Source organism: Astatotilapia calliptera, chromosome 1, assembly GCF_964374335.1.
Source record: "Astatotilapia calliptera chromosome 1, fAstCal68.1, whole genome shotgun sequence".
Lineage (NCBI taxonomy): Eukaryota > Metazoa > Chordata > Actinopteri > Cichliformes > Cichlidae > Astatotilapia > Astatotilapia calliptera.
In genome coordinates this window covers 26,992,825-27,005,557 of record NC_137422.1, presented here as the reverse complement: position 1 = coordinate 27,005,557, position 12,733 = coordinate 26,992,825, and the positions used below count along the sequence as shown (strand labels likewise).

The 12,733-nt window shown below is 37.4% G+C and overlaps 1 protein-coding gene across 1 annotated transcript; it reads left to right on the top strand.

Annotated features, from left to right (window-relative positions):
• Window positions 1-3,043: 3,043 nt before the first annotated feature.
• Window positions 3,044-12,134, top strand: ctsba (cathepsin Ba). Its single transcript, XM_026170983.2, has 11 exons — window positions 3,044-3,247; window positions 6,314-6,441; window positions 6,525-6,610; window positions 8,716-8,830; window positions 9,036-9,151; window positions 9,422-9,507; window positions 9,592-9,738; window positions 10,075-10,191; window positions 10,564-10,692; window positions 11,263-11,344; window positions 11,615-12,134. Exons 2-10 carry the CDS (start codon window positions 6,319-6,321, stop codon window positions 11,334-11,336), a joined length of 993 nt encoding a protein of 330 aa, XP_026026768.2. The 5' UTR covers window positions 3,044-3,247; window positions 6,314-6,318; the 3' UTR covers window positions 11,337-11,344; window positions 11,615-12,134.
• The last annotated feature ends 599 nt before the right edge of the window (window positions 12,135-12,733 follow it).

Below are 12,733 nucleotides of genomic sequence, written 5' to 3'. Positions count from 1 at the left end.
CAAACTGGTGTCCATTTACTGCAGCTTTCTGATAGTTAAGTCACTGCATGATGCTCATTCATACAGGCAGACTGAGAGTTATATCTACTCCCATAGAAAAAGAAGCACTCACATTACCTACACGTTACTTAATGTAACTGCACATTACCGTTTTTTTAACACATGCTAGAATGTATGTGTACGCAACAGCAATAAGCTAGCTAACGTATTTAGTGCACTTATGAAAAAATATCCACACTCATGCTTTAAATGCGTCATCGCTTTGCCTTGTACGAAGACAGCTTTAGCTGCCACGCTTGCCTCATGTATGCATATCGCTTTGAAATAGAAATAACATGCTTTGCTTTGTGTACGCGATGTATATGATAATATCTACTTGTGTTTGTAATTTGATTCATTTTGTACTTTTAAAAGGTTCTTTTATATTTGATCACATTTACTGTTCATGAAATGATCTGGACAAGGTTTTGTGTTAAAGTTTGAGGATGTTTAGAGAGCAGATAGTTATCACTGACAGACTTGAGTTAGTTTGCTGATTCATTATAACCTCGTCACCTTGTCACTGGACGACCTCCTTTCATTAGTACAAATCACCTCATCTCTGAGAGGATTTCCACAAAAGAGCTGTGGATGGTAGTCGTGTCATTAAGTGTGCTGTTGATATGACAAAAATAAAGCCATTTGCCATGATCAAAGTCCAGTGTGCTGGGTTTTATTGCTTACCAGTGATTAATTTATCATCACTATGATTCTGAGAAATAGACACATATCAGTGGAAGTGCAGCAGCACGAGCTTTATCCTAGCACATCTCTGGAAACTTTCTCAAAGGTCATCAAATATAAAGATCAAAACATCTCATACACTCATCAAAGCATTATAAATAACGTGCAAAAGGCTATAGCTTGTTCAAACCTTTAATTTCATGTGTCAAAATCAAGTTTTGGTGCCAAAATATAAATCACTGCTGCAAAATGAAACATTTCTTTGACACTGTGTAAACAAAGATGCTCAAGATGTTTAAATAATTCATCAGAATGACAGCAGACTCAAGAAGTGCAACCCTTGAGTGCGTATTTTCTCTGAGAGTGCATACCTACTGTATCAGACTGTTATTTATCTCAGGCTAACCCACTGCTGTTGAGCTTTACAGTGAATACTTTTGAAAAGTAAAAGGTTTTACTCTCTACTTTTTAAAGAAATAGAGCGCTTACATTTTTTCATAATGGAAGGGCCTACGGTGTGTAGTCCAGTTATAAAACAGATTACTGGACAGCCTGTTTCTGTTATCTCTCTGGACACTGACCAAGTCCTCACACAGTTTTGTACCTTGTAGCCTAGCATGCACGCTATTGCTCAATAAAATGGATGTTTGAGTCGCTCCTCAATGCACCCAAATTGTTGTAACCCTGTTGTAACACAAGAAGGATAACTATGCTTTACAATACTCATAGTCCTGACATACACCCCTTCAATGAGCAGGTTTTTTTTTAACTACATGAATTGTTCTTTATGTGCAGACTTATAAAATAAAGCAATGCTGGCACATTTTGGAGTGGTCTCTATTTTGCACTCAAAGACATTTGTAAATATTATTTGTTCAAATTGTGGCCAATTTTACTTAGTCATTTTCTAAACTTTTCTTTTTAAACTTCAAATTGTTGTAAAATATTTTACATAAAGTTCTAAAAACTTTGGCTGTCATTCAAGAATTTAGCCAAAGGAGCTGAGAAGTGAGATCTATGTCAACAAGCAGTTCCATAATAGACGGTTTCATCATAATATCATAAAAATATGATTGCTCTGAATTATTAATGCACAAAAACATAATTATTTTCAAAACTAGATAGTCCTTTGACAAACTGTAACGTGACCCTAGACTGTTACTTAATACAGTCTAATATTCCTATGTGAAACTGAGTCACCTGCTCTGGTGAAAGCACTTTTTTGTTAGAATTAGGATGTGCTCTTACGCCACTTGGTAAAAAAAATAATTACATTTGATGTGGTGTGCTTGCGTTTTTTTTCCCAACTCATCACTTTCAAAGTCAGATGACAGTCATAAAAGGAAGAGAAAGCAGCTGGACAATCATCTCTTTCTCTGTGGTCAGTGATCAAAAGCACAATCAGGGTCAAATCACAGGACACTACTCAGATGAATAAAACTAGATGTAAAAATCACATGAAAACCAATGTTGGCTCAAAAACACATCCACATGCAGTACAGAGATAATATAGGGGAAAAAAGATAATTTACACAGTCTGTGTATTTATTGCAGACTTTCTTAAACAGATAAATAACAAATGGTTATTTGAGCTTGAAAAAATCTCACTGGTCCCAGTTAACTGTGTTTTGACCAAATGTAATCATCTTTTCCTGATACCAGCACAGCACCAAGGTTTCCTGGGCCCAGTACTCTTTCTCTGGAAATTATATCACAGTTTTCAGTTCAGTTTTTATTTGACCACCATGCACATCTCCATTAAAAGTTTTGCGCAGCTTGCTTACAAATGCATTACAGTTATATTACATTTCATTTTCATTTAGATTGCAGCTGTTCTACTTTTTATTCCTGTAGCACCTTGGCAGTACTACCTTTATATATAAGGATGATAATTTGGGTGTTTTACTATACTACACAACGCAAAGACAAAGACAAATACCTCAAAACTCACAAATCACTTTTATGTCACATTGTAATACCATGATATAATAAAGGTATATCAAAATCAAAATCTAATATCGAAGTCAGTTTCAGTTACAATAAATAGAATATCATCTAAGTAAAAAAAAAAAAAAAGCGTCCAAATAAATTTTTAAACTGCAGGGTTTTCATTCTGATTAAGTTCCAAAAAAAAAAAAAAACTAACACAGCACAACCCAGCGGTTCTTCCACATTTTCATTAATAAAATAAAATAAATAAATAAATGCATATATTAACATTAAAATAAAAATATTTATATTTATATATCGTTTTTCATGGATTCTAATTCAGATGGTTGACTTTATCTGTAAGAAGTCAGGACTGGTTTAAACTAACGGAAGAGCTCGATGACCGCGTGGATGACGGTTAGATCACATGCTTTGAGTTCATGTGATCAGTTCACGTGCTATCAGGAGTAAATAAAAGCTGAAAGGGGCCGTTTTTAACGCCCGAATACTCTTTTGTACTTACGTTAGCCGGCTGAGGTTGGGGACCTGGAGCTGTAGAGCTGATCAAACTCATCGGTTGAAAAACATACTGCCGGTAAATATTTGTTGTTATTTATTGTTTTCTTCCGATTTTAGCCGCTACATCGTTTACACGGAGAGCTGACCGCTAGCTAAATCGGTCACATAAACTCATAGAAACCAGGTTAAAAAAAGGCCAAGTATAGCTCATATTTTCATCACTAGTCGTCACCAATAACATGCTAAAACCGATTTTGAGCTTCTGGGTGCCAGTTAGCTTATTTGATTGCATGGATTGAATGTTGTTTATGACTGGGTGACCCGTTTTAGCTTCACGGTCAGATGTTTTGAAACGGGTGAAGCCATTTCCCCCCCAAAGAAACACACATGACTTATTCTTATCATTCGTTATTGATTATTCTGTGCGTTTTGGTATAGGCAGGCAGTATTTCGATAACATAAAAAGGGATTTTGGGGGGGTTAGAATATTGTGTAATATAATCCTGAATTCAGTCGGGGAAATGGAAAGTGAAACTGTGTTTCATAAGAGCGTCCTCTGAGCCATCCTTTTTCTTTCAAAAAGAAGAGGAAAAAAACTGGAAACAAATTATATACTGAAGCTTTGTTTAGTTAGTTGTGAACATGTGAGCTGCATACAGAGGCTCCCAGGTGGAGGGGTTAACCAGAGAGAAGTGAAATTATTCTAAGGACTATAGCGGTGTATTGTTCAGAACAAAGAAAGGTTTACTTCTACTGTCACGTACCTCAAACACCTCAGCGTTATAGGAAGGAATAAGGAAGTGATCAAGAGTAAAGCATGTAGTCCGATATGTTTGTTACCACACCTTGTGGGCATAAAACTGTGTGACAATTTAAAGGAAAAACCCACAACGTTTGCTCCCCCACTAGTGTGTAGATCTGGTGGCTCAGTTATCGACAGGGGAAAAACTACACAAACTAGTTGTAACTGAACACCTTTATACTATGATGAAATGTTATCCTATAATTTCCTTCCAGGAAAGCAATGCCCCTGTCAGATTGTTTGAATATGAAAAACATGAGTCGTATGCTTTGACCTCCAGTAAAATCTCGCTATGTCAACAGCCGTGGCAAGTTTTGGACCTGCACACTTTAAACAGTAGGAAATGAAATACTATCTTTTGAAAGGGTGTCGAGGTACACTAACTATTCCAGCAGCTTGGTAAAAGGACCTTAAGAAGGCCATAAGTTTTTTTTTTTGTTTGTTTTTTTTAAGTTTAAGTAGACAAGAGGGAGCATAAATAGTTTCAAATGATTGAATTGCCTTCAGAGGTTGGTTCTTATCTAAAAGGAAGATAAGAAACTGAAGAAAAGATTTAGAAACTAAAGTTTTCCTTTCTCCTGTATGTCTTTCGATGGCTTTGGCTTTGACTCATCAGTTTTTTTCTGTCTTTCGCTTAAACCACACAGGGGAACATTTATGGCCTCTTGGCCTTTAACAATGTGTTAATATCAACGCTAAACTGTCATCAAACTTAATGTGGAGGGTTTTCTTTACATGAACAGAACTGTGCCTAAACAAAGGTCTCAGTATGACTCAGCAGCTTAACTCAACTGTGGCATGAGTGCATTCAAAGGTACTGACTTAGTACTTGGAAAAGACAGCTCAGCGGGTTTCTCATCCACTTCCTCAAAAAAAAAAAAAAATCTTTTGATAGAAAGAAACCACTTCTCTAGAGAATTAACCAAAAAACCATTTGGTGTCTTTCAAACATGTTCTACCATTCAAATTTGTCTTGTCCTTAATAAGATTTTTGTGTGTGTGTGTGTGTGTGTGTGTGTAATATTACACTGTACTTAGTTTGCACACATGGAATGGTTTCTTTAGCATAACAGTTATTGTTTTTATAGCACATGCACAAGAATTCAAAATAATCCAAAAACTGGAGGACACTCAGAAATCTCTCTGCACATGACCTGTAAACATGCTGTCTTTTATTGAGCAGCAAGGCAGTGCTTTGGTGTGATCTCAGAGCGAATGTGTCATTCTGCTACGGGAAACTGCCTGTTCTTACTTCCTTTTTGATATGCTTTTTTTTTTTTTTTTTTTTTCATAATCCATCATGTGATAGAAACCAGCTTCACAGAAATTCACATGTTCTGTTTCTCAAGCAGGCTTGTGGTTTTGTTTTTAAAACAGGACCTGTCTGAGCAGGTGTGGGGATTTCACGTATTCAACAACATAACTGACTTCTGTTTTCAATGGAATGTTTACTCTGGCTTACTGGCACAGTAAGCCAGAGTAAACATTTGGCTGGATGCATTCATGTACAAGCCTTTGTTCTTTACTTTTGCTTGTAAAATAATTTTGGGGCACAGTCTCATCAGATTAAATAGTTTGTAGTTAGATCATCTGATCCCAGAAGAAGCAGAGTGTCTGCACTGGTATTGATTTCTCTGGACTTCCTGCTATTACCGAGCACTCTCCACTCCTCTTTTTAGTAGGCTACGTTATCTGTCTGTAATGGAACTAATTTCGGCCTGTATTATTCACACACTGGAGCCAGTTTCCTGTATCGTTGGTCCTGTCGTCTGTGCCATATGAACTGAAACCCAGAATCTTTAACAGTGGGGGAGTGCAAAGGAATTTTTTTTTTTTCTTCCTTTACCGCGTGGCTGCTTATCAAAATCGACTAAAATCGTTGAAATCATTGGAGCATTTGCTGAGGCAGCATCTTTAACCACTGAAGGGGACTTTGACGCATGACTGACTCTAAGAGGTCTTTCTCCGCTCTCTCTGCATCATTTTTTTTTTCCACTCGTAGCTTCAAGCAGTGTGATGGTGTTCAATCAGCTGTGACCTTTTAAGTGGTGATGTAGTTTCAGGAGTCTATCTTAAAGGGTGAATATCATACTGTGTGTAGCTGCAGCAGTGTATTGACTACAAATGTGAAAATCCAGCAGAGCTGGAGAACAGCTGAGGATTTTAAAATACAAATAAACCTCTACTTCCTGTTTTTGAACTCTAGCTAGACTTGTGAATGTTCAAGAAAATCAAAAGGCTCATTTAGCCAGTTACTGAAATGAAGTCTTTGTTTATGACATGATGCAGTAACAGAATAAATTACCACAGCTAAACCAAACTTATTAACTTGTCTTTCAGGCAAGATGTGGCATGCAGCCTTCCTCCTGTTGGCTGCCAGCTTGTCAGTGAGCCTGGCCAGACCCCACCTCCATCCACTGTCTAGTGAGATGGTCAATCACATCAATAAACTGAATACTACCTGGAAGGTGAGTGAATTGTTTTTTAATTTAATTTATGACAGACCTCTGAGAGTAAAAGTGTTTGACTAAATCTCCTCCCTGTCTTGCAGGCTGGCCACAACTTCCATAACGTCGATTATAGTTATGTGCGCAAGCTGTGTGGTACAATGCTGAAGGGACCCAAACTGCCAGTCATGTGAGTCTTAGTCATATGTTCTGTGGTTGCGAAACAAGTCCTCTAACGATCCCTGACATCAGAATATTTCAACCTACGCTGACCACAGGATAGTTGACTGTACTTTCACATTATTCTCAGTGTCACTGGAAACTTACCAATAGGGCTACATGATTATGGCTAAAATGCTAATCACTTATTTTGAGTAATGAAATCAAAATTATTTGTTTTAATTTTTACATTGTGCCACATTCTTGTTAAATAAAACTTCTTTAATAAAATTAAATAATGTGCTTATTCACCTGAGAGCATCTCTTGGAAGCTGAATTTAAAGTCTTTCACTTCATTCATTGTAGCTGCATAATTAAAGTGAATATAAATCATAGTACTCGACAGCTGTGGGTCCCTTTCCCCTGGAGTGTTTTTCATACAGCGTGGGTATTTCCACTGCTTAAGGCAGTAATCTTTTGTTTAGTAAGGTAACTGTTTTCTTGAAGCCTTCAGTACTCTCTGTTTATTGGACAAGTCTGTGGTGATTTCAGTATGCCTTTGTGAGCCGGAGGAATAGGCTTGTTGTTATGGATGTCTGTAGGATGCAGGTCGATTCACATTAGCAGCTCTTGCATCACATACAAGTCTTCCTGCAGTCATTATGCCGCATTTTCTGATGGGTTTTCAGGGAGTTGAATAAGTTGAGTTGTGATGCAGATACAACTCTATGGCACTCGCTGCATATGAGTTCTTCTAGTTAGGATTAGGGATGGGTATTGATAAGATTTTCACGATTCCGATTCCATTTTCGATTCTGTTTAACGATTCGATTCTCTTATCAATTCTTTTTAAAAAAGGAGAACACTAAGGTCGATTAGCTTAGAACTTTGTTTTATATCTTCTCTTTGAACAAGATAGAAATTTAGGAGTAACATGGCCTTACAAACCCAACAGTGAGATCTTAAGAGATCCTTAAGAGATCCAGCCTACGGCTCTTCAATGGGGTGTCACAGGGTCCCCGGGAAAAAAAAATTGTAAATGTAAAATAATAAAATCAATATTCTTCTGTAGTAATAACAAAGTATAACATAAATTATTCTGTAGCAATTACACAAGAATATCCAGTAATGTCCCTGCCTACAATTAAACACATTCACTTACCGTAAATCGGGGCATCTGCTGTGGCAAATGGGTGTAAGCCTTTGACCACAAACTTAGTCACTGCTCGGTGACATTCGTCTATCCTGGCCTGAAAGGAGACGCTACCGGTAGACTGCAGCGAGAACTGCCAGCATCTGAGCCAGCCAGACTCTGTCTGTCTCTCTCATCATGGTCACCTAAATGCACAGTAATGGCAGGTTTTGTAATAAGGCAGATCGCGCTAACATAATATGCACTGTTAGTTGAATATTTATCTGCCGCATTAACGGGAGAGGATGTGCAAACGTTACCGCTGCTGCTGGGTTGAGATTCACTAGTCCAGAGCGGAATTAAAAACATGACATTCATTTAAGGTCATCGTGTGTTTTGTGAGCAAATGCTTTTGCATATTCGTAGTGTTTCCTCCCTTAAATGAAAGATCTACTTTGCAAGTATTGCAAGTTGCTCTGTCGTCATCCGTTCTCGTAAAGTATAATCAAGCTTTTGAGTGTTTGAGCCGCCATGTTTCCTGCCAGGTAAATGACGCTCCGCAACGTGGTGATGTCATTCAGGGCGACTGGCAAAAATGGCAAACAATTCCAAGGAATTGAACCGGTGGGAACCGGTTCTCAACAAGAACCGGTTTTCAATACCCATCCCTAGTTAGGATCACCCGTGCCAAATCCAAAATGTTTCCAAAGAGTGTATGATCTGCTTTCAGGGCTGAGTTCTGGAAGGCATCTGACTTTTCTTGCATTTATATTTTATTGTGGTGTTGCTCGTCCAGAGTAGTACAGTCAACTTTAACCTCTGCAGTGCAGGGAACGGCTGTGATTGGCTCATGTAGGCACGTATTTAAGCGGTGGTTTAGGGTATGTTTAATTTGCTTTTGGTTGGATTGATGGAGCATGCATATTCAGTTTTGCACAATCATTAATTGTGCAGCCCTACTTTACTAAAACAATAGTAAGTAAAACTTCTGGTTTCCTCTGCAGGGTTCAATATGCTGGAGATTTGAAGCTGCCAAAAGAATTTGATGCTAGACAGCAGTGGCCTAACTGTCCCACTCTGGAAGAGATCAGAGACCAGGGCTCCTGTGGATCCTGCTGGGTGAGAAGCTGCTCAATGTCACCACATGTAGCTAGACTCTTCAAGAGCTCTGTAATCTTGCCTAAGAAACTTAAAAAAAACAAAAACAAACCCTCATTAAGGAAGAGAATGGAGCTCAGCTCTTAGGACAAGAATGAAACCTTTGCTTTTCAAATTTTGCGATGATCTGTTTCCCTGCTTCATGTCTTTGTTGTTGTGGGTCCAGGCGTTTGGTGCTGCAGAGGCCATCTCTGATCGTGTATGCATTCACAGCAATGGGAAGGTCAATGTGGAGATCTCCTCAGAGGATCTGCTGACCTGCTGTGACAGCTGTGGCATGGGGTGAGCAGTTCTTACCCATCAGATAACTGAAATCACTAAAATATTAAAGATCAAGCTATTAAGATTATAATTATTTACCAGGATCACTGAACTTTGATAATTAAATATAATGAACCAAACTATGACATAAAAACCTTAATCTGGGGAAAAGAGCAGCAGATATAGATGATACAATTGGTACTAAGAGAGGGAAAGAAAGTTTGGCGCTTTCCTTAAATAAGTTCATTTTTAGTAAGTAATGTTTTGTTTTTCTGTGTGTGTGTTTTTTAGATGTAATGGTGGCTACCCTTCAGCTGCCTGGGACTTCTGGGCAAATGAAGGGCTGGTCTCTGGGGGTCTCTATGATTCCCACATTGGTGAGTGTGTTTCTGATAGATTGATGCAGTTATGCGCATGTTGGGTGTGATTACAGTAGAGACACTATATCCTTGTGTCTGCAGGCTGCAGGCCCTACACCATCGCCCCCTGTGAGCACCATGTGAATGGCAGCAGACCTCCCTGCACTGGGGAGGGTGGTGACACACCAGAGTGTGTCCGCCAGTGTGAGTCTGGATACACACCAAGCTATACACAGGACAAGCACTATGGTAAGAGCAGCAGAAAGAAATGTATATTTATCATAAATAAGGTTTGTAATATTGTCTCAGTCTGCATAATTATGAGTAATAATTGCAACGTAACAAAACAAATTGTTATTGAATTATAACAAATGGATATTATATGAAATCTGAGGGAACTCCTTATCCTGATACTCAAATAGCTATTGTGCAGATGAACTTTGATTTTCTGGTTGTTGTTGTTGTTTTTTTTTTTTTTTTTAATTACACATATTATAAACTTCTACATGCAATATTTTATTATTATTTTTTTTATGTTGGTGAACAAGGCTGTATGCACACATATCTTGACTCTGTGTGTTGCAGGTAAAACATCTTACAGCGTGCCATCAGACGAACAGCAGATTCAGTATGAGATCTACAAGAACGGCCCTGTAGAGGGAGCGTTTACAGTCTATGACGACTTTGTTCTGTACAAGACTGGTAAGAACACATGAACTCATCACACATGTAATGGTCACCCTGCCTGCCATTTCACAAATTCACTTTTACTTTGTGGCTGAAGCATAAGCATATAGTGTGGGATTGTGTCCTCTTAACATTGATTTGAACTGAAGCTCCTCTTTGTTTAGCTTTTGCAGAGGTTTGTGTGTGAAAAGTTAACAGGCTTTCATGCTGGAAATCTCCAACTGCAGCTAGATGCAGTTTGATATTCTAGTATTTAAGGTGCCTTGAATGTGACTTAGTATGAAATAGACACTATTAGAATACACACCCAGTCTCTTCACTATATTGTACTAAAAAAAAAAAAACAACTTTAGGTGAGCTCTAATGGATTTGTTCTGTCTTATCCAGGTGTTTATCAACATGTGTCTGGTTCTGCTGTCGGTGGTCACGCCATCAAGATCCTGGGCTGGGGAGAGGAAAATGGCACTCCCTACTGGCTCTGTGCCAACTCCTGGAACACTGATTGGGGTGATAATGGTGAGCAGAGGCAGTTTAATACTGTTAACACACGTAGTCATCATGCTATGCAAGGGGAGTCACTACTGAAAATACTACAGTATAATCCTGTAAAATGGAATGGGGAGTCTTATAGCTGAATCAGTATTTTGTTCAGAATCACAAGGACTTGATCTTCATTAAGACAGATGTATTATTTTTAATTATACATTATTTATATCAGGAGCACACACTTCTATATTTGACTTTATTTTACATGTAAAACAGACTGACTTCATGACACCAAAGCTGAAACCCTGTTCGCTCTATTTTTTTTATTCATTTATTTATTTTTTTTAAACAATAATCATTAAATGCTCTGAAAGGGGGTCTTTACGTCTTTAACTTTTACAAATGTTTTCTTGACATTGTTCTAGCTCGTTTACACAACTCTACCAGTAAATGAGAAATTCTTCTCTTACAGTAAATTATAGTAATACTCCCTCACTCAAAATGGGCAAATGGTGCTGTTTATAGATGTTCACGTGTTTTCTTCAGTTTAGGAAATTGAAGTAAATTCTGTTTTTGTTTTTTGTTTTTTTTGTTTTTTAGGATACTTTAAATTCCTGCGTGGTTCAGATCACTGTGGTATTGAATCTGAGATTGTGGCAGGGATTCCCAAATAAAAACTAAGGTAAGATGGTAAACAGATGGATTTTATGTGTGAGATTTTTTTTTTATTTTTTTTATTTTTTTATTTTTTTTATTATTATTTTTAAGTATGGATTTAAAAGATTATTCATAATGTACTTCTGACTTTTCTTACATGCATAATTCAGAAATGGATTCAGATTTTCTTACATGTAGACCCACATTAACTCGATGCAAGTCCAGCAGGCTGGTGTGCCAACTTTAAGAGTCATCCTTGCTTTAATTTCCCATTTTTCTCCTTTTGTACCTGCAGGTTTTCAGCTGTAGCATCATTACACTATCACTAGAGGGCGATGCACTCCACTGACCAGAAGACACAGCTGACAAAATTAACTGCTTTTAGTCCTTTTTACCTAAAGCGCGCTGATCACTTTGCACACTGGCTTTAAAAACTAAAGCGAGGTGAATTTGCAGATGGGATGTGACAGAAATGTGATGAACCTGAGGAGAAAGTGCTGGAGTTGATGTTTTCACCTCTTAGACAGACAGGAGAAATTTTATTTTAGACAGGCATTAGCATTTGGTTGCTTCAAAACAGGCTATTACTGTTGTAGAAGTGATTAAATTTATTTTGACAGCATGGATTGTTTTAGAACAGCGCAATGTCATTTTGACGAATGTGTCTAATTTGTAATGATCACAGCTTTTATATTGAATTTATAATTTCTCAGTGCTACTCCATAATGTCAGGATGGACTGTCACAGGTGCCAGTTAGTGTTTTTAAACTTGGTTGGAAATTAAATGCAGTGTTGGCTGCCTGTTATAACTATAATATTGGCGCATAACTGTTATGTTTTGAAATAAAAAAAAAAAAAAAAGTGTGTGTGTGTGTGTGTGTGTGTGTGTGTGTGTGTGTGTGTGTTATTACAAAATCTTTTTCCTGGATTAAGCAGATAATGGAGAAACTTGAGCTATCACAAATGTAAAGTTTCGATGTTGTTAATTCTCAAGTGATTACACATGACAATATGATTCATAACTTTCCGCCAGTAACTCTTAAATGATTTATTATTTTTAATGCAATTATGACTCCCTGCATCTCGGTTTTGGTTGTAATTTATATACCAGAAAAAGCAACATCCAATTGATTAAAAATACAAAATTTGACAATCACATTTTCTGTCCCACCAATGAATTTGAAGCAAAATGCAAAATTATTTGTGTAAAATACACACTTCTGGGACAAAATGTAAACCTAGTTGTTAAAGTTATTCCAAACCATTTAAAATACAAAACTGCCTTACAAGCATATCAATTAAAGTTGGTAATAAAGGTGCTTCTTTCATATTTGCTCTGTTTACACATCTCTTTTAATTGTTAATTAACTTCTTTTAACATTTACATATAAGATCACTGCACTGCAATTTGTCT

What these genes read in the sequence shown, in the direction of transcription:
- ctsba (XM_026170983.2), top strand. Translation starts at nt 6,319, where the DNA reads ATGTGGCATGCAGCCTTCCTCCTGTTGGCTGCCAGCTTGTCAGTGAGC. An exon ending in TACACAGGACAAGCACTATG is followed by an intron (nt 9,739 to 10,074) that starts GTAAGAGCAGCA and finishes TGTGTGTTGCAG; the next exon opens with GTAAAACATCTTACAGCGTG. An exon ending in CACTGATTGGGGTGATAATG is followed by an intron (nt 10,693 to 11,262) that starts GTGAGCAGAGGC and finishes TTTGTTTTTTAG; the next exon opens with GATACTTTAAATTCCTGCGT.